This window comes from Aethalodelphis obliquidens, unplaced genomic scaffold (assembly GCF_003676395.1).
Source record: "Aethalodelphis obliquidens isolate GAN/ISIS:26980383/991018 unplaced genomic scaffold, ASM367639v1 scaffold3, whole genome shotgun sequence".
Taxonomy (NCBI): domain Eukaryota; kingdom Metazoa; phylum Chordata; class Mammalia; order Artiodactyla; family Delphinidae; genus Aethalodelphis; species Aethalodelphis obliquidens.
In genome coordinates this window covers 56,494,196-56,517,643 of record NW_020837947.1, presented here as the reverse complement: position 1 = coordinate 56,517,643, position 23,448 = coordinate 56,494,196, and the positions used below count along the sequence as shown (strand labels likewise).

The 23,448-nt window shown below is 33.3% G+C and overlaps 1 protein-coding gene across 4 annotated transcripts in view; it reads right to left on the bottom strand.

Annotated features, from left to right (window-relative positions):
* The window catches only part of ASCC3 (activating signal cointegrator 1 complex subunit 3), a 334,732-nt gene that overhangs the window by 275,033 nt on the left and 36,251 nt on the right, over positions 1-23,448 (bottom strand). For 3 of the 4 annotated variants that reach the window (XM_027089736.1, XM_027089749.1, XM_027089725.1), the window contains exon 4: positions 18,917-19,476. The exons of the other annotated variant lie outside the window; for it this stretch is intronic. In XM_027089736.1, the coding sequence (XP_026945537.1) occupies positions 18,917-19,476 (560 nt within the window). The remainder of the gene's footprint in view (positions 1-18,916; positions 19,477-23,448) is intronic. 4 annotated transcript variants of the gene reach the window in all.

Here is a 23,448-nt window from a genome sequence, read left to right as displayed (position 1 = left end):
TTCGCACTACAAACTAATTTGGCACTGAGAGTGACTGTCTGCAAAGGTGCAACTGTCTGGATCATTGCTCTATACACTGACACAAGTTCCAGAAGCTATCAAATTAAAAAAAAAGACGGGAAAAGTTAGCTATGGGTAGAGAAACAGGCATCAACTACAGAGTTTAAAAAAACAAAAATGCAGCTCTCAAAACAATAAAAAGGCAAGTTTTACTACTCTGGCTATAAATTAAGGATATGAGATTCAAAGGAAACACAATAGGAATAGACAGGTAATATCCTTTTCCTGGTAGATTTTGCTAAAGCCATTATTATCTATTAAGGAACTTCTCAATAGACAAAGGTGCTCAGGGTTCTCATTGTTATTATAATTCCTTTTTCATTAAATTATCAAATTAAAGTAGTTCTTCATTAAAGTAAAAAAATTAACCAACAGACTATGTTCCTGAGATGCCAAAAAAAAAAAAAATTATCGCAGAACACGCACAGACTACCTTTTAAACTTTTTTTTTTTATTTTTTTGGCCACTCTGCACAGCATGTGGGATCTTAGTTCCTCGACCAGGGATCAAACCCAGTCCCTCTGCCTTGAAAGCACAGAGTCTTAACCACTGGACTACCAGGGAAGTCCCTGTACAGACTAACATTACTAATAAGCAGCATTACTTCCTTATTTCTTACACTTGTAACAGATGAATGTAGTTTGTGAATCTCTCAGGAAAGGTAAACACCACTTTCCACTGTATTCTGTGTTATATCATTTTTATTCCAATAGGAACGGTGCTCTAGTGGATGCTATATCCCCAACACAGTACCAAAATGAATCATACACATTACATCATCATAAAAGCAAAATATAATGAAAACCTTTAAATAATATATCACAGAAAATTATACTATAAATCTTAGGAAAATTGGTAACAAAAAGTTATAATGGGCCTAAATAAGAATTATAAATCTGTTCGAGAGCTGGGGTATGCAGATATGCTGAGGGTTTGTGAAACCACAGAATAAACATGACAAACACACTTGCATTACGGGTTTACTCAAAGATTTAGAGGCAAAACATTATTTCCAAGTAAAAGGCAATTCTGGTCATGTTAATGTCCTGTTTTGAACCCTATTTCTCAGGTTAGTCAAAACATGTTGAACAAAGTATTTAATCACTAAAACAGGCTTTAACAATAATAAAATTCATATTTATAAAAGGTTTGTCAGTTCCATTCTGTTTCCATCTAGTCAATATTAAAGAATTCATTAAAAGTCAAAAATAAGTCTATCTGAAGTTCCGAAAAGACCTCTTTCAAAAGAGAGACCAACCATTCTCCCTAGCAAATAGTCAACGGGCATTCTGAAAAACAGCTAGTGATGCACAGTAGGCATAATATCTTGATGTGAATGAGGTATCCTTTTGGACAATACAGTTAAGCGGATTATGGAATTATTCTCAATATGGAGATCACCCACTAAAGTTGTTCTTTAAAGAGTGGTCATGGCTCTGTCCTGTTCAAACTTTTATCAATTATATATAAACTAGAAGATATTAAATTAAATTTGTTAAAGGTGTCAATTTAATTCATGATAGAATCAAAATTTTAAAATTTTCTAAATAGTCTGATATAATCTGGCCAGACCTAAGGAGAAGCAATAGAGGTAAATATAAAACCCCACAATTAGGTTTAAAAAACTCGTGTACTTGTACAAGATGGGGAAACCTTATCCCACAAATAAATTCCTAAGAAAAATCCTGAAAGGGTAGGGGGTTGGTTATTTACAGGTTCAATATGAATAAATAATGTAATAAAGGCTAGGGAAAAATTTAATGTAGTAATAGCAATACTGTATCTCCAAAACCCCATTTAGCATCTCAAAGGATACTACACTGATTGAACCATATTTAGAGGGCTGAGTTCAATTCTAATCTATACTTTTTAAGAAGGTTACAATAAAAAACTAAAGAAAAGAACATGAAAAGGGAAGTGAAAATAAGATATATCTATGCAAACTGTTACTATTATCCATTCTGTCTGAAGGATAGCAGATGTTACTATTATCCATTCTGTTTGAAGGATACTCATTCATAGATTTGATAAAGATAATGAATATTATTCTGGTCCCATCTTCCTGGATCATCCTCCATGCATCACTCCACATGGCTAAATACCCCTTATCCTTCTTGAAACATACTTTTCCTCTGATATCCTTGACACACCATTCTTTTTTTTTAAGTAATTTTATTTTATTTTATTGAAGTAGAGTTGATTTACTATGCTGTGCCAATCTCTGCTGTGCAGCAAAGTGACTCAGTTATACACATAGAGGCATTCTTTTTTAATATTCTTTTCCATTATGGTTTATCACAGGATATTGAGTATAGTTCCCTGTGCTAGACAGTAGGACCTTGTTGTTTATCCATTCTAAATGTAATAGTTTGCATCTACCAACCCCAAACTCGCAGTCTATCCCTCTCCCTCCCCTTCTGCTTGTCAACCACAAGTCTGTTCTCTAGACACGCCATTCTTTTGATACGTATCCTACCACTCTGGCTGGTACATTCCTATCTCTTCTTTAGGCTCCCTTTGACTATTAAATGTTGGAGTTCCTTAAGGTTTAATCCCAGGCTTTCTCTTCCACTCCATGTTCTCTCCTTAGCTGTTCACATGCAAGCCCTCAGCTCCCATTAGCAAGTATATACTGAAAACTCATAAAATCACACATCCTTCCCAGATCTCTACTCTGAGCTTCATTTAACAAATTGTCCAGTTATCATCTTCACTTGGAGGTCTTAAGGCCTCTCACAATTCCACATACGTCCAAAACCATCTCTTGGTTTTCCACCCACTTCACTCTAAGTATTCTTTATTTCCATGAATGGCATTGCCATCCTTCCAGTTACACAAAAGCCTAAAATGCACCCTTACCACCTCTTTATGCATCGCACCCAATCCTACACCGTCATCCACTTCACTCTTAAATTCTCTCGATCTCAACTACTAAACAGATTTCAAGCCTTTCTCCTTGTCTGTTTTAAGATCCCAAACAGTTATTGCCTGTACCATGCAAAGGGCTTCCTAAATAGTTTCTGCACATCTATCCAAAACACATTCCAATCCATTCTCCACATAGCAATGACAGAAGATGTTAGGAAATGTAGGTCTGATCAACGTATGCTACCTTCCCTCCAACCCTTGCCAACAAACTTCCAATTGCTCTCCATTGTTCTCAAGATGAAGTACTGAATTGAACTGAACACAGAAGCAGAACCTCAAAACATCAAAAAGTGCTACACTAAGAGTCAAAAATACTGATGTATATTCAATTGCATTGCTCTGACTAGAAAGAATTAATATCATTAATAAAGTTAAATACTCTTTTTAAAACAGCATCCTTTTTAATTCTCCATTTCTATGTATGTTTTATAATGAGCGTAAGGTATCATAGCATAATTTAAAATTATACTGTATATCAATACAGTTTAAAATTAAATAACTACATTTATATCAGGGATACATTATCAAACATGGTTAGAAAGTATAACCAAAAAAGTTTGGAGACCAATGCTTTAAAGTATCATTCTGTTATGAAAGTTTTGCACAATGTAAGTTTTCTTATTTGGATATATCTTATAATCAATATTTACATTTAATATTTTTTCTGAAAATGTTCTTACATGAATGGTGTTTCTGAAAATGGTCAGTAGAATTATAATATTATAATTTAAATTATAAAATTATAATTTAAATCACATAATTATATGTAAATTATAAATTAAATTATATTAAATAATTAAATTATTTAATATATTAAATATTAAATTATATTTAATTTATAATTATAGAATGTAAGGAAATACAGATTAGGTACAATCCACTGATACCACTGCTACTCATATTTTCAAAACTTTTGTGTAAGTGCATTCTACATCAGCAACTCAGTTTTTACTTTATATTATCCCCTGTCAGTCAACTTAATTTAATAATTTACCAAGCTTATGAACACTAGTAACACACAGCAGTTTAGGTTAGGAGAAAGTCAGTCTGGGCTCAAATCACAAGCCTGCTGCTCATTGCCTTTAGGAGCTTAGACATCTGCTCTGAGCCTCCTTTTCTCATTTGTAAAGTGGGAATAAGGGTACATACATACCCTTCACAGGGTTGTGATGTGAACTAAATAATGTATGTAAATGTATATGACACAGTGCCTTGCATATAATAAGTAATTAACATTAGGTATTTAGTATTACCAAATAAATGAATCATAATCAAATAAGGGAGTAAGAAAAGTACACAAAATAATTTGTATCACAGTGAAAATGATAACAAAACCTAATACTTGTACACTAGTTACGTCCCAGGCAAGTAATTAAGTGCTTTACGTCTAAAGCAAACATTTTCACAGTCTTCATCTGAAGAAATATTCAGTGAATCTTTGCTAAATATACATACTACTAATGCATTTATCATTTAAAAGCAATCATGATAGAATAATAATTCAAAGAAAATACTACAAAAGTATGAATAATCAACTATCACTTGTCAGGAAATAAATGAACATACAACAAATATTAACACAAATATCTGACATGCATATTTACTTCAGCATTTTTCCTCAGGAAAGTGTGCTCATGATTGTAAATATGTGCATGCATATATTCTAACTCCAACTTCTGCTAGTAAAATTATTCTTGGTTCAATGGTGAAACTAAATACAATATATCCTAGTGTTCTGTAAAAAGCAGCAATAGATTTGAAACCATTGCTTCAACCAAAACTTTAATCACTGGTTAGATCACAGCTTCCTTAACCTTCCTGACAACCACCAGTATGTCTCCTCCATTTCAGTCTGTTAAATAAAAGAACCAGATGAATCTCCCTCACAGCTTTCACATACACCCATATATTGTAGAAACTACAATGGGGTAATCTCATCTAAGCTCAGTTTAGAAGGGACCTTGGAGGACATCTAAACAAAGCTCTCAAAAATCAATAATTACTGCCAAAGGAGTCCGAAAAACAGGACAGCTGAGAACACGGGCTTGGACTCAGAACTAAGTTTACCAATTTTGTCAATTCCTACTTATATGACTATGGGAACTTTCTTAAGTTCTCTGTGCCTCAGCTTTCCTTTCTGTTAAAAGAAATTAGCATGGTATCTGACAACAGGTGCTCTATACATATTTACTGCTGTTATTGACATTTTTTTTTTTTTTTTCTGGCTAATGAACACCCAGCATACTTCCACCAGCAAGTAGAACACTTCATAAGGAAACTCATGCCACTGCTAGAGGATGCTTAAAGTCAAAAAATCCTTCCGTACATTGAGCCCAATCAGACTCACTATAGCTTTCACCTAACACTGGCTGTGCCCTCCGGGGTTACAGAGAATGATCTTAATAATATTTCTACAAGACAGCCCTTCAAAAATTTAAAGATAAGGCCAAGTAAAGTATTAGGCACACTTCACTCGTAAGTTCTTTCCTTCCCAGGTAAACATACATCAATTCCTTACTATTAGTCATATAATTTGGTTTCTTGATGATTCTTTATCCAGGTTCGTTTAGAAATCTACCTTTTACTGAGCCTTTTACTTTTAATGGCATCCAAAACTGAGCATAACATTTCAAATATAATTTGATTGGGGCAGATCACAGAGATTAAAACAACTCTGGACTAGATGTTAAACTTTTCTAAACACAGCTTAAATTGGTAACAATACCACACTATTGGCTCAAATTGAATGTGTAGCCAAGTAAAAGTATTTGGTTTTAGTTTTTTTCCACATAAATTCCTAGTAGGCAGATTCCCATATCCTGTACTTTATATAATAATTTTTAAGCCCAAAATCTCAAATAGATCCCTTATAAATTTCATTTTGTTCTTTTTTTTTGTTTTTGTTTTTTTAGTCTTTAGAGAGCTTTTAAAATCTGGATTCTGGCAATCTATTATATCAGTAAACACTATCAGTGTTGAACCAGTCCAGAACACAAGTTCAATAACTGTGCCTTTATACAAATTATTGATTAAAGTACTGAGGACAGGACAAAAGTAAAAAGCTACAGGATAAAGAATGGAGACCTGATTCCAAATTGGCAATGAACCAATATTTACAATAAGGTTTTTCAATCAACTATTAACTCCATTTAACTGTATTAATCACTGCTGACATTTCTCGATATATCTTGTCTAATTTAGATTCTTCAATATCTAGTATTGTAGCCACTAGTCACACAAGGCTATTTGTATGCCAAGTAATTACAATTAAACAAAATATGAAATACAATTCCTCAGTTACATTTAACCATGTTTCAAGAGATCAGCAGCCGCATGTGGCTAGTGACTACTGTGTTGAAGAGCAAACAAAATATTTCAATCATCACAAAAAGACAGCACTGGTCTAGGGGATACTTTGATTGTACTGTAAAACACTGCTTAGATCTAGATAGAATATGTTTACACAGCAAAATCTATCTGTCTAGTTTATCACACTGACTACCAAATTAGGGTTTTTTTAAAAAGCTCATAGTTTACATTAGAGTTTATTTACTCTTTGTGCTGTATATTCTACAAGTTTTGGCAAATGTATGATGACCACAATGACATGTAGCTATCATTACAGTATCATACAGAAGAGATTCACTGCCCTAAAAATCCCCTATGCTCCACCAATTTACCCCTTTCTCCCTTCTCCCCAACCCCTGGTAACCACTTATTTTTTGACTATCTCCAAAATTTTGCCTTTTACAGAATGTCACATAGATGGAATCATATAGTGTGTACCCATTTCAGATTGACTTCTTTCACTTAGCAATAATCATTTAAGGTTCTTCTAAGTTTTTTCATGGCTTGCTGGCTCATTTTCTTTTATCACTGAATACCACAGTTTATCCATTTCCCTACTGAAGAATATCTTGTTTGCTTTTGACAGTTGTCTTTATTTTTTATTTCATTAAATTCTGTTTTTTACTCAAATTATCTCATCCATAAAAATATGCAAGCAAGTCCTATACAGAGAAATGCGGAAAGAATATCACTAAATTTCACACTTTTCATTTTTTTCTTTTCCAAATCTTCTACAATGAACACATACTATTTAATCAGAAGAGGTTTTATTTATTATTTTTTTTAATAATACAAACCAGGGCTTCCTTGGTGGCGCAGTGGTTAAGAATCCGCCTGCCAATGCTGGGGACATGGGTTCGAGCCCTGGTCTGGGAAGATCCCACATGCCAAGGAACAACTAAGCCTGTGCACCACAACTACTGAGCCTGCGCTCTAGAGCCTGCAAGCCGCAACTACTGAGCCCACGAGTCACAACTACTGAAGCCTGCATGCCTAGAGCCCATGCTCCTCAACAAGAGAAGCCACAGCAATGAGAAGCCTGCGCACCGCAACGAAACAGTAACCCCCGCTCGCCACAACTAGAGAAAGCCTGCGCACAGCAACGAAGACCCAATGCAGCCAAAAATAAATAAATAAATATATTTATTTTTAAAATAAATAAATAAAATAATACAAACCAGATTCTGATTTACCAATTTTGTGTGTGTGTGTGTGTGTGTGTGTGTGGTACGCGGGCCTCTCACTGTTGTGGCCTCTCCTGTTGTGGAGCACAGGCTCTGGACGCACAGGCTCAGCGGCCATGGCTCACGGGCCCAGCCGCTCCGCGGCATGTGGGATCTTCCCGGACCGGGGCACGAACCCATGTCCTCCGCATCGGCAGGCGGACTCTCAACCACTGCGCCACTAGGGAAGCCCTGATTTACCAATTTTTTTAACTTTTTGTCCGCTAAGGACACAAAGCATCACTAACTTAATAAATAAAATAGGTTTTCACAAATTGCCATATTTGGAATGAACACTAATTATATAAACCAAAAAAAATCATGTAGACAAATCAGCTGATAACTAATAGTACAAGGACCAATGAATAATTTAAACTTTATTTCCTCTACCAAATCTTATTTTTCAAATGAAAAACCTTTTTTTAATCAAGCACAATGTAACCACATAGGAATCACACTAACATACACCATTTTCTAAAAATTCTGATCACTGAAAAATTATTTCAGTAATTTTAATAATATAATTATTATTAGTTCATAATAGCAATAAAATAGATGTTTTAACAATTTAATCATTTGAGGTAATAAGCAAATCCCTTATCCTAATATCTAATTGGAACTACTTAAGAGATGCAATAAGTGCAGAATGTCCATTATATTCTTTCCAAGTAGAAGAGCCATGGATGGCACTTTGAACTAAGCTGGTTAGGGAAAAGAAGAGCAGCTTACAAACAGAAATGAAAAATTTGCTTGAGCATCTATATGGCCAGATTTACAAAATGGAGCAAGTGGGTAAAGTATTACTCTCCAAGTAAGCTTATTTAATTGTATATCAAAAGAAAATTAACATTTTTCACAGAAAGCAATACCTGTAACTATTAAAATACACATTTACTATTGTTATGAGATTTATTATGTTTCATGGTAGACTGATAATATGCAAGGAATAATGTTTAGCCTCTTTCCTTATTGGCATAGACAATAAAAATCACAGCATTTATTAGGGGATCTTTCTATTTGGGGTATTTTCAAGACACTTAACTCTCTATACAGAAATTGAATCTCTAGGAATATTATACCACACATCACTTTTTCTGGGTATCAGGTGATACATAAAATGCATAAGCAATGAAGTTATGATAACCAGGTACTAATATAAAACAAGAGACAGGGTTAAAAATACCAAAATAAAGCAAAAAATATATAAGGCTTACTAATAATATAAGTAACCATGAGCTCCTGGTTTGGTTTTTTGTTGTTGTTGAAATTATCAAAATACTTGTAAAGTCTATAGTTAAGTTATTCTTATTAAAACTACATAACTGTCATGATTAATTTTCCATTGCCTTGAGCAAACTTAAGATTTCAATTTTAACCCTAAGTAGAAAGAATAGCTGAATAAGTGTTTATCGGTCACTGTTTCTGACAGTACAATTGACATTCTATATACTGAATTTAGTTATTCTACTATTTTCAAGTTTTAGAGTGTTTCTAACTAACAAAACCCTTAAGCAGTTTGTCACAATAAAAAATATGATGATCCTATAAGGATAATCACAGTCATTTCTCTTAAAAAAAAACTAAACTAAAATATATTTTACTTTTAAATTTCTTCTTAAAACTATCTTGAAAAAATTCCCTTCCCTTTTATGCTTAACATGTGAAGGAAGCTGACTTCTGAAAACAAGTATTGGCGATTAAGATGAAAAAGAAGGTATGGCACAAAATTCACCTCTTCTGGTAAGATTGCAGAAGGTGAATGCACTTCTGGTAAGATTGCAGAAGGTGAATGCACCTCTTTCGGTAAGACTGAAAAAGAGAAAAACCTAAAAGACACTTCAAACTTAAAAAGAAGAAAAATATCTCCCTGGACCAGAAATTGAGCCAAAAAAAGTAAAACACCGAGTAGGGCTAAAGTAACAAGCTGAGCTCCAGTTCTAGACAGCAAGGCCAGGAGTCTGGCTCCTGTGAGATAACCTAGATGAAAAGTGCTCTGTGGGGACTTCCCGGGCACTCCAATGGTTAAGACTTCACGATTCCACCACAGGGGGCACGGCTTCAATCCTTGGTAGGGGAACTAAGATCCCACATGCTGTGGCATGGTCAAAATGTAAAAAGAAAAAAAAAAAAGTGCTCCTTGTAAACAATGTGCAAAGCAGAACAAGGCTTAGCTGAGGCCAGAGCATGGACATGGGGCTCCCCTGTTTATAAGAAGGGGCTGAAAAGAACTACTACCAAAATGAGACTTGCGGCCACAATCTATAGCAATCTAAGATGGGGAGGAGGGGGAATGTGGAAGGAAGAAGCTACAAATCAACATCACCATCAGCATAATTAAAATTCTAAAACATATGAAGAAATCTTAAACTAAAAATGACAGTCAACAAAATCAACAATGGAACTTAAGTTCACTCCAGAAGAAGGTAATATGGAACAATGTGATAAAGACTTTCAAGTAAGTACTATTACAAAGCTCCAAGAGGTAACAAAGCAGTTGCTTCCATTAAAAGAATTTATGAAACGAAATAAAAGAGGATATATTGGAACATTCTATCCTTTTTGCTCAATTTTTCTGTAAACTTAAGGCTGCTATTTAAAAAGTTTATTAATTAAAAAAGGATGATAAATGATTCAAGGAAAAAAGAATTTTAAATCTATATCAATCAAGGTGATTATTCTCCTACTGCTGATAAATATTTGTAAAGTTTAAATGATTGTACACTTGTGGTTTAAACAAAAACTACCTAGTAAAATATAAAAAAGATGCCTAACAAATCTTTGTGGAGAAAATGAGTAAGTAATGAAAAGAGGTAATTAATGATCAATATGAGGTCATTTTCTATCAGCATTAGTTATCGGGTCATAAAATATACATCTCTTTTAACATTCTCATTGGAATCTACTTTATTTTTCAGATACAATAAATGTCTTTGATGTCACTTTATATTTTTAGAGTATTTCAAATGTTATCATCATTATTATTGATTGCATAAGAAAACAAGTAGTTATAAACAGATTAAAATTTTTAAAGAAGAAACCCATTTCCACTGTGAAACAAATACACCTGCTATAACTGGATGTGACTACAAGGACATCAGGCTTGTCCCAACTACTTCATATCTAAAGATTGGGAAACTGCCAGATGTCTTATTATTTAAAACTAATACCTGCAATATGAATAAAAGCTAAAACATATGTGGGGAAAAAAAATAAAGAGAAGAGCAACAAAATTAAAAGCTGGTTCTCTGAAAACAAACACTCCTCTATCAAAAATTAGAAAGTAGAAAACAGACAGAAATACAGGGGCAACATAACCAAAAGCTAGTGTAAAAAAAATTTTCTTTTTAAATAAGAAGACATTATGAATAACTTTAGAGCAAAAAGCTTGAATACTTGGCTAGTGAAATGGCTAATTTCACAGAAAATATATAAAATTATCAAATTTGATTTAAGGATAAATAGAAAATTTGAATAAACCAACGACTGGAAAATCTGAATTGCTAATTAATGTCTGCCCTACAAAAAGATACCAGGCAACATAGTTTTAGAAGCATACTTGCTTCAAACTTTCATGAAATAAATAATTGCTTTCTTATAGAAACCTTTTAAAAAACAGATAAATAAAGCTCCAGAAGTTTATTTTATGAAGTCAGAATAACCTTAGGTATTAGTATTAAAACAGGGTAATTTACAAATTCTCTACTCAGGCTGGGATTCTAAGAATAGTAGAAGGATTGGAAAACCATGTGATGCACCAGTGACTATCCAATAAGCCCCAAGAAAAAGAGGAGGCATTCTGATTCTCATAAATTAAACTAAGGCAAATCCATGTATTTCCTTTCTTAATTATAAAGGGAGGCATTTTAAAACTTAGAGTTGTATCTACACCTCTACTGTATAAACAGCATACATTATACACTGTAGTAAACATGGTATTCAAAGAAAAACTATACTCAATTTAGGGAATGTCTTCCTTTGAGATAACAAGCAATTTTAGATTAGCACATGAAATGATGTGCGTATTGAAAACAAAGAATAATGAAGTATGTTAAAAGAAAATGTTAACTGAGTAATTCTGAAAAAAGTTTTGAATTAACAGTCCATATGGAACTCAGTATCAGAATAATTACATAAAGCAGAGTATGTTATTTATAACATTGTAAATTATTCTTAGTTTGGTTTGTGGCATAAAAAATTATTAAGTATTCATACATTGCAAAATAAAGTCTTAAACAACAAAGGAAAATGACTGTGAAAATTAGGACAGCATTTATTTAGCATTTATTTATCTCTCTAGAAAAATGTGCTATGCAAATTGTTGTTGCACTGCAGAGAATGAGATAAATTATATTTTCAGAATAACTAATGTTCATTATTTACAGGTACTTAATCTAACACAACAACTTAACAAAGCTAAAACCAAGGTCACGACTTAGTTAAAACTACTTGGAATGTAAATACTATTTATTCCTCACATACTATAATTAATTAGATGTATAGTAAGTAAGGTTAAAGCTAGGTACCATTGTATATTTAAAAGCTTACTTTACATTTTCATGCACGTGGCAAACTGATAGCTTCCTTGATTCTTAAAAACAAAATATGCTGATTTTTAGTTGCCTTACTGAATAGAAATTTACAGCCATCATATGTATGTATGTGCATATGTGCACATGTACATATAAAGCTGGACAAATAATGTATTAAATTTTAAATATTTTTAAAATGCTTACAGCAATTTCTAAATCTAAGTCATACTTATCTATGTTTTTCAACTGAATAAACATTATCCAGAACGTTTTTTACTCATCTCAAACACAGAAATTTATTCTTTATTCTGCTAATAAAATGTATTTATTTCTTTCCCATATCGAAACATTACAGATATTGCTCAAGTTATAAAATCCATATGCTCTTCCAAATTAGTCATAACATTCATTATATCAAACATAATGTTCATGCCCATTCTCCTTTTAAATATATGTATGAAAATTCCAAGAGGAGGAGACTTAAGAAAGCAAGATAATGGGAGTGAGTTGATTGAACTTTGTTACCTTTCCTTTTTGTCTCCCCAAACCTAAGAGTACTTGACACACAACTGAGAATGAATGAATAAACAAGTGAATGAACAGTGCCAAACAGAGAAGAATAAGACTAAATGTACGAAATTTGGTAAAAGGTCTTACTCCTCGAACAACCATTCCAGCTATGAGCAAAATAGTTTGGAATCTGTTATTACTACAAATTGGAAACAAGCAAGTATTTTTAAGTCCTCATTGTGAGTTTAAGTTAACATATTAATAATACCTTTTGGGGACTTCCCAGGTAGCGCAGGTTAAGAAACCGCCTGCCAATGGAGGGGACATGGGTTCGAGCCCTGGTCCGTGAAGGTCCCACATGCCACAGAGCAACTAAGCCCGTGTGCCACAACTGTTGAGCCTGCTCTCTAGAGGCCACAAGCTGCAACTACTGAGCCCACATGCCACAACTACTGAAGCCCATGCACCTAGAGCCCTGCTCTACAACAAGAGAAGCCACCGCAATGAGAAGCCTGCACACTGCAACGAAGAGTAGTCCCCACTCGCCGCAACTAGAGAAAGCTGCTGAACTAGATCTACCTATAATTAACAGTGTTCCTGGTTACAAGTATATGAACTTATATTTATCTATTTTATCGTCATATTCAGCCCGTTATTCTAACAATTTGAGCCACAAAGAAGGAGGTAAAAGCAACATTCAACCAAGATAAATAAAAAAATACAGCCAGTGCTTTCCCAATATAGACCATAAAACTTAAGAGACCTGTTATAGCAGGTAACACTTCAACCATCTTGACCTTTCCTAAATTTTACATTCAGCTAAAAGTAGAACATGAACTTTCCTCATGAAAATTTCATCCCTTAAAAAGTAAAAGTAGGAATGAATAACCTAAAATGGCAGACAATGTGGAAGTAATAAGAACCTTGGGAGAAAATGGCTAGATCACTTTAGAGTATGCAATATGGACATATTCAGATATGCACCTACAAATTAAATACAAAGATACATCTGATCCAAGTAACATTCTGACTAAAACCAGTGAGACTAAAAAGAAAAAAGTTCAAAAGAGATGGGAGGTTCAATCATGTCTTTGGAATCGCCTTTCTAAGCATAATACCAAAAAAAGATTCCTAAATGAAAAGATGAATAGACTTGCCTATTTGTACACTCAAAACATCACAAAATTTTTTTAAATCTCATTATAAATTCTCATATAAAGAGTAATTGAACTTCATCAAATGAAAAATTGGCAATTCTCACTAGAAAGCAGTAAGTGGCCTATAAATATATGGGGAAAAAATCTTTAATCTCAGTAGTAATAAGAAGTGTAATTAAAACAGTGAGATATAATTATCTCCCTAATAAACAGGGTTGGCAAGAACGTAAGTACAAAGATACTCTTATACACTATAGGCAGAAATGTACACTGGTAGATTCTTTCTGGAAAGAATTTCGTCAGTACTTTTGCATGCAAAATTTTCAGTACTAGTAATATATTCAAGGGAAAAATATGTATTAGCAAATATTTAGCATAAAAGTTTTTATTGCAATGTTATTTATAATAGGGAAAGGCTAGATTTAACTTAAATCTTCAATAGCAGAGTATTAATTTAATAAACTAGGATATGATGATAAATGTATACTATGCAGCCATTAAAATTTATTAATCAAATCACCATGTTACATATCTGAAACTAATCACATTGTAAATCAACTATACTTCAACTAAAAAAAATACAATAGATAATATATTGCATGTTTTATTGTCATAAAAACATGCATAGAAGTGTTAAGTAACAAAAAAGCATTACATATACTATAGGACCCATTTTCTTAAGTATTCATACTTTTAAAAATATATACTCCAAAATATTTGCAGTGGCCATCGCTAGATAGTAGTGAGAATCTTACAGATGATTTCGTTCCTACATTTTATGTTCTAAATTTTCTACAATGATACTTTGTTTTAAATGAGAAAAATAAAGTTGTGTAAAGAACAGTTGGCATTAAAAAATGAAATGGCATAAAAGACTAGAATTTCCACCACAATCCTGAAAAAAATAAGAGAAAAAAAATTGAATTTTAATAAAACACTATGGCTACGCAGGAACTATAAACTGAAAAATATTAGAGGGACATGAGAGACAATATGGTAGCAAAATCACAATAAAAACTATCATAATTACGTATATGTTTTTAAAACCTATTATAGTAGTGTCTACATGGTTAAAGCTCTAAAAATATCTAGGCACGTAAAAACGAGAGAAATGACAGAGTTCTTTTACCAAGCTTGAAGCAAGGAAATAAAACCAGGACATATGTTCTTCCCTGAGGAAGATGGGAGAAGCAAGTCCATTCTCACTTGGTATGCATCTTCTACAGAGAATATTAGCTTAAGACAGGAAAGAGCAGAACAAATACCAAAAATATTGAATGCTACCCATGGAGAAATATTGAGTTCTACCTTATGGAGAAAGTAGTAAGGAATTACCTAACTTCTTCAAATAAATAAGTTCAGGTGTTCAGACCTTGATGAGTCATACCCCAAGGTTCAAGAACTGCTTACAGAGTCATTAATATCTCTGAGAAATAACAAAGGAAAACAGAAGTTCCAGATGAAGGCAAAATTCCCCAATTTAAAAAAGAAATGATAAAAATGATGGGTTGTGAAAATTATTATAACTTAAATATCAACACATGGAAATGTAACAGAAGAACAGAATTCACAAGTAAAATCATGGCAAAATAGTCTTAATTCTTTTTCCTATGAGATTATTAGGTTAGTTGTTCTTAGATTGGATAAGCAACTGAAAGTTTGGTATCTTTGAAATGAGATGATGAAAGCATTCTACAGGTCAATACTGTTAGATCTATGGAGAACTGAACAACTGTACACAGATTGTGTTGATATAATGGATTAATGTTAATGTAGAGGAAAACTGAAGGAGTTTTACACTTAGAAAAAAGGGCTAAGGAAGGGAAAAATTTAACTGCCATCACATGTCTAAAACACAGTCATATAAAAGAGTAGACATCTACAACTTCACTGCCCCTGTACAGACACAAGACTAAATGGCAGACGTAACAGGAGCAGTTATCAGTCAGCAAAACAAGTAAGTTACATGAGGACTACTCAAGCAAGGGATAAGATGCCTTTTGAAAAAAAGAAACTCTTCATTAGAGTAAGTAGCCCTTATTATATGGGCACCACTTGGATAGAATGCTAGACACACAAATAATACATTGCGTGGGGGAACTCAATGATTCTAAATATTCTCTAAGTATAATTTTACCCAATGGTAGCTCTCTATTCAGACTCTGGGCAGGGGAAGGGCTCTTCTGATTATGTGGTGGAAAGACGACAGAAAAAGCAGCACATATTTTGTCCTCACAGTTGAAGAGACATTATTTTAATGTCAACCTGGTTAATGTTGGTGTCCTTATATTCTAGCAGGGCTAAGACTACCAAAAAGAATGTACAATACCTAATAGATATAAAACCTTTTCATGAAACATTAATGTTAATCATTCAGCATGGTAATATTAGATTTCCTACTCTGGGTACCAAAAACATCACGACAGCCTCCTTACCAAATTGTAGTATATACATTAAATCAGTGATCCTCAAAGTCTGGTCTAGAATCTCCAGGATCCTTTCAGGAGGTCCATGAAGCCAAAACTATTTTCACAATAACACTAAAATAGTCTTTGCCTCATTCATCTCATCCTCCCACGAGTATAAAGTGAGTGGAGATTTCCAGAGGCTACATAATGTGTAATATCAGAACAGACTGCATGCAGAAGCACATATGGGAATCTAGCTGTCTTATATTAAGCTAGACATTTAATTGATTTGAAAAAATGTCATACAATGCCATTCTTCATACTATTTTTTATTTCAGAGAAGTTACTTTTCATAAAAATGCTACTTATATTAATGTAACAGATTTAGTGTTATTAGTATCAATGTAATAGATTTAGTTACTTATATTAATTAATAGATTTAGTATTATTTTAATAAATACAATATTTAATAATATATTAAAATTTTTGTTTTAATTTTTAATACAATAAATATCAATAGAACATATTGATAAACAACATAAGGAAAACTCTATGAGATCCTCTGTAATTTTTAAGAGCGTAAAGGAGTTTTGAGAACAAAGTTTGGGAACTACTGTATTAAACCATGCTAATTACTCTATATCAAAATTTCAAAGGATGCTGGAATCACCTATAATGCAAATAAGTACTAAAAAAAAGAGTCTTCCCTCAGAAGACATTCTAACCAAGTTTAGGATCGGGCACATATCTGGAACAGGGCTAGGTTCAGGACTGAACTCACATGGGTCAATAACACCATCCGCATAGAGTCAAGAAATAATGCTAATAGCAAATGTAAAATTAGAAATGCTGTAAAGACGGGCTTCCCTGGTGGCGCAGTGGTTGAGAGTCCGCCTGCCAATGCTGGGGACAGGGGTTCGTGCCCCAGTCTGGGAAGATCCCACATGCCGCGGAGCGGCTGGGCCCATGAGCCATGGTGGCTGAGCCTGCACGTCCGGAGCCTGTGCTCCGCAACGGGAGAGGCCACGACAGTGAGAGGCCCGCGTACCGCAAAAAAACAAAAGAAATGCTATAAAGAATGAACCCCAGCTGTACAACCACGAACTATGATAATATCAATAACTCAAAATTCACTTTTCCAAAGAACTTGTTACAGAACTCTATCAATACTTACATCAATATTAATAACTGCAAATAGCATTTAATATTGAAATAATACCAAGAGATATGTATATGCCATCTCCAATATTCCCAAGTATTTTCCTATTAACACCTTTTCTATTTTACCAAAGACTTAAAATCAGAACTCACTTCAAAACTCAATTCAAAAGATTTTCTTTAGAATAGTGAGACTTAAAAAAGCAAAACAGAAAAAAAAAAAATAGCGGTAAAAATAATAATTCTCTGAATTAAGACCCAGCCTCCAAGCATCATTTTATTAATTACTTGAAACATCTATATATAACAAGACATAGATAAAAATTTATTTACTGATCTATCAGGTATACACTCTAATAAAACTCTGATATATCTGGCAAAGCCAGATATATGATAAACTCTGGCTTTGCCAGCCACCCATATTTTAAAAGGCTATTTCATTAATTCCCTAAATTAATTCTCCTCTGGGGGTGGGGGAAACCTAGATTTTTTTCTACATTCCTGATACTCCATGTGATTTTCAAATTCTTAATTTCAATAATAACAACAATAACAAAAATAATCACAGCTACCATGTAACGAGTATTTATTAAATGCTACTTATTATCTCACACATGGTATCTCATTTAAGGCTTATACCAATTCTATAATCTACACATTCTTTTTATCCTGAGAGAACCCAGCAAAAAAAGCTTCTAGGGGATTCAATTACCTGAACTCTCACTACCAAAATGTGGGAAAGGAAAGACTTCTGATTTCAGTCTCTGCCCTTTCTACAACAATATGCCACCTCTCTTAATACTTCATCAAATATGTTATTCATCCAGTATTAAAACTGGGCTGACATTATTTTAAATTTATATCAGATAATGAATATAATGCCAGTAACTGAGAGCAAAACTGAACTTTTCATGTGACGGTAAGAGTAATTCATCATTTTGAATAACATAAGCAAATGGTGGCATAGAAAGGAATTAAAATAATGTTTCCTTTGTGTGATATAAAAAACTTATAAAGACACAATTCTTTATTGAACAAGTAGTATAAAACAGTCCAATTACTTCTAGATCAGTCTGTTTTTCAAAGCTTACTCTTTCAATCATAGAAACTAGTCAAAAATATTTTTCTAAATCAGTAAGTCATTCAGTATATAGATAAAATTTCTAATGTTTTGAAGTTTATTATATTTTCATCAAAGAACTCATAGAAATATATAATGCTGTACAAATGTAAACAGTTATTACTAGATTAACCATATAATTTATCATTCAAACCTATATACTTTTTGAAGAAGAGACACTACTAATTATTACAATGTAACAACAGGTTTAACCAGAACTGTCCCAGTAACCAGGACTTGTGGACACCCAAACTACTGCCCTAGACTCTTCTACTATTCATTACACCCACAGTCCTCCTACAACTACGTAGTGGAAAGATACACATGTCTACTATGTAAAACCATTTGGCTATATATTTGACCACTGTAGCACAATATTAAAGAAATACTTTCTTTGCCAGCCACCCATATTTTAAAAGGCTATTTCATTAAGATAATTCACATTAAGATAAAACGGCAATTACTTCAACTATACCTCATCCTGAAGTTCATCACCACTTTTAACAGAAGCAAGCATATCGTATAAAGTACAGCAAAGATCTTCTATTCTTGTTGCTTCGGCCATTTCATTTAAAGTTGCATTTAAGTACTTCTCAACTTCACACCACAAAAAGGAGTCGTTTGCTTTTTCCACAGGCTTGAGGTCTGGGGCGGAATGCTCCTGAAAATGGTCAGTCAGAAACTTCTTGTAATCCAAACTTATAGTTTTCTGGGATTCACCATTTATTGGCAGCTCGTCAAAGTGGTCCAAATCATGCATGTCAAAGGAAAATGCTAAATTTTTACCAAATAAAACTCTATCACCATATTCATCTGTTGTCATCTGGACGAGAGCAGTAAGACTGTCTTTACAAAAACGAGAAGTAATTCGATTAGTAGCATTACAAGCTGCAGTGACAGATGATGAGGGAAAGGGACCAAACATCTGTTTGATAGCCTTTGTCTCCTTGTGACCAACAGAGTCCTTCAAGTGAAATGTCTTGAAGAGAAATGCAGCCGCACTTTCAATTGCTTCTTTCCCATTATCCGTTCCAACTATTCAGACAAAAGAAACAGCATTAGCTCAAATGGATCATGGCTGAAGTTTCCATTTTCAAAGAAACTACTACAAATCTTCCTCTGAGTAAATCCAACAGTGAAAACACACTGACATTTTGCTATAGATGGATAAAGATAGCCAATTCAGGAACAGGTAAATCCCTTTAAGTCCATTCCCAAATTCCCAAAGAATTGTATTAGGTAAATAACCCATTATCAGTGTTATAGCAAAGTAATTACCTACAACCCCTGACCTCTTTCTAAAAACAATTTGAAGCATTAGCTAAATCTTATTTAAAACCAAATTTTAAAAACTGATTTGATGAGCTAGTTAAATAAGTAAGGTGCAAAAAAAGTCTGAATTATAGACTTTTGGAGCTGGAAGCAAGCCTCACAAATCCCTAACTTCCTTTCCACGTACTATACACTTGAGATGGCAAGAAATAAATTTACATAGTTTTCATTCAAAAATATTTAATACATAAATCAACTACACTTCAATAAAAAATAAAGTTTTAACAACAGTTAATACCTTTTCTACAAGGGTAGAAAGGTCAAGGATGAACATAAAAAGAATCTTTTAAAATAAAGTCAGCCATATTACACATTTTCTTTTAAATTCTGCTCTTGAGAAGAGGCCAGAGGTAAATTCTTACTAAAGTAAGAGGAAGTAAAAAGGAGCAGCCCCTAATTTCTTTAAGGCATTAATATCTCATATCTGATTCCCTCAAATAAAAGAAGAACCTGTATATGTGTCATAGAATTCAAAGAATATTCTAAGAGCAGAAAAAAGGAAATTCAATCTTGAAAAGGTCCCAAAAGTCAATGGGACTTAACCTAAAGTAATATTGGTAAAGTTAGCAATAATATAATTAACACCATCATCTTCCTGAAACCATGGCTCCAATCACATTAATCACAAATCTTGAGCAGCTTACGATACAGTTCAGAAATTCAACCCAAACTCCTATACTTTGTTTTCAAGTCATGCCAGGAACTGACCCCATTCTTTTTTTCCAGCTTTACTGGCTATTATACATTTCCTGCTCCAGCCAACAAGAATTTCTTAACATCCAAAACTCAGGTCCTGTTCTATTCTATGCCTATTTCCTATGCCTTTATTTTAATCTTCCCCAAGGCCTCTGATTATTCAAATACTACCCATGTTTCAGAATCCAGCTCAATTGCCTCTTTCAAAGTCAGGATAATACTGTGTACCTTCCTGTATTCCCTCACTGTTACCTAGCCAAAAATAGGTGTCTCAGCAGAGATTTAAACTGTTGAATTGAAGTGAACCCAGGCCTCAATGACACCAAACTAGTATTCCTACATTATACCACATTGCCTGAGTAACTTTTTATTGTTTTTTTTCATTTGATGTTTACAAATGTGTGTAGAAGACTAACAGTTTATGTAAGTGAAGATAAGCAATTTTACGATGTATGTCGTTATTTAATTCTTTAAGTATGAAGTCTACTTTTACAATTATAAAGAATTTATAAAACACCATCTGACATATAATTATTCTTTTAGTATTTAGGAGAATACATGACAAAAATCTTCTAGAAATTAACTAATGCTTTTGAATTAATTAATTGAATAGGTTTTGTGTATATTTTACTTATTCAGTCTACATATGTGGTTTGGAGAACTTAGGTTTTGGATAACTTAGGGATTGTAATAACTCTACAAATAATTCAACAGGTTTGGGACTACCGAAGTCTGACCAAAACCGGAATTCACAATTACAAACTCATTCTTTACCTAACATTGTAAATGTTACTCTTTGGTAAAGATAGTATCATTTTTGCAACTTGGGATTTTCCTTAAACAACTTACTAAGAACTTTTACATTAAATTATCTCAATTCTTCCTAACAAAATCATCTCCATCTTTTAGATGCTAAAATAGAGATTCAGAATTAAATTTGGGAGAGATCAAATAGCTATTTAGTTATTAAAAAAGATTCAAAGAAATCTTCTAACTCCTAAAAAAAGTTCTTTCTACTACACTACACTTCTAGAAAGTAGATTTATCTCTAATTCTCATTTATTAAACAAACAAATAATCACCACTGTAGGAAATAAATAAATTTGAGAATAGTCAATTTATTACCAAAAGTGGAATTAACTTAAATACCTATCATTAGGTCACTGGTTAAATTATGTTACAGCCATACATTACATTCATTAAACATAATGCTGTGGATCCATATATCTTGCCGTAAAATAACCTCCACAATACATTAAGTGAGAAAAAAATGTAAGTTATGAGTTCACTTCTGAAGAAAAAAAATAACTGCAGATTCATAAAACATCTACAAAGATCAAAACCAATTTTCTCAAGGTTTCAAATTTTTAATTTAAGCCCTTCTGTAATCTACAAAATTTCAAAAATAACAAATACTTTAAACTCTTAAGCCTGTTCGGTAAGGGTGGTTCATTCAGGTGAATATCCTTGCCTAACTACTAATTCTTCTGCACAACCTACTCCATCCCATCTCTGCGTTGGGCTGCTAAGAACGGACACGTGTCCACACCACAAAGGGGTTTCTCAAAACTGAATCTCTGTAGCGCGCTACTTGAGAGTCTGGGAGTTCCAGTTTTTCAGAAGCATTAGCAAACAGCATTTGTTGCCACTGCTAAGATTAAATGATTATTAGTCTGAAACTCTTCGGTCAATTACACCACTGACTGTGCTGATCTTTCTGAGAGGAATAGGGATTTTAGGAAATTCGTTTTGTCCTCAAAATAAAGTCTCAGTAAAGAATAAAATATTCATTAAATAATCAATTGACTAAAGTTTGAAACTTAAGATCTCCAAACCTTTAAGGAAGCTAGTCTAGTTACCTACCACTTGAACATCTAATTTTCTATACATAAAACACTGGTGCTATAGCCCAGAAAACTGGCTCTATGCACCTAGCACTTCAACTGCAATACATTTAAAGAGATATGCTTAAAAGTTCACTAGAATACTTTTTTTTTTTTTGCGGTACGTGGGCCTCTCACTGTTGTGGCCTCTCCCGTTGTGAAGCACAGGCTCCGGACGCGCAGGCTCAGCGGCCATGGCTCACGGGCCCAGCCGCTCCGTGGCATGTGGGATCTTCCCGGACCGGGGCACGAACCCGTGTCCCCTGCATCGGCAGGCGGACTCCCAACCACCGCGCCACCAGGGAAGCCCTAGAATACTTTTTATTAATAATAAATTATCATTGCCCTGCCTGCTTTACAGTTATATTGAGAATAAATGAGATGTATGTGAAATGTAAAAGTGTAAATATATAATTAGTAACTGATTACTGTAACATAAAACAAATTTGTAAAATTAGAGTTGAGTAGTGACAATCAAATCATCCTCAATACACAATTTACTTATGTATTTTTCTTTTGATTACATAATATTAAGAATTAAAAGGTTGTAAATTATAACTTTTTAGTTGCCTACCTTTATAGTTGAGGAATTCTTCAAAAAGGATGAGTAGGAAATTTTAATTGAAAAATGAATAAAAATATCCATCAACTGTTTACATCCTTAATTGCTAAATATTCAATTTGGAAGTTGTCAACAAATGAGTTCCTTGAACAATTAATTCTTCAATGTGTAGGAGAAAGTATTTTACAAATTTATTTTTCCATGTTATGGCCAAACTTTAAATGTCCATTTTATCCCTGACACTTGATCTGTAACTGTAAATACCAATATATTATAACCCTGCATCACATCATTAACTTAAACTCATTCCATTTGTTAAAAATACCAGCAAGGCAGGCAAGTGGCTATAAACATTTTATATTTGAATAGAGATTAGCTAACTGATAGTTATGACGATTTATTTTACAAGTATGTAAAATACTTGTACCAGCAACTTTCCTAGGACAGCATTACATATAAAAAAGTACAAAAATGATTCAACTTAAACATAACTATCCCATACTCTCATCATTTTTTCCCTCTTACATATTTGTG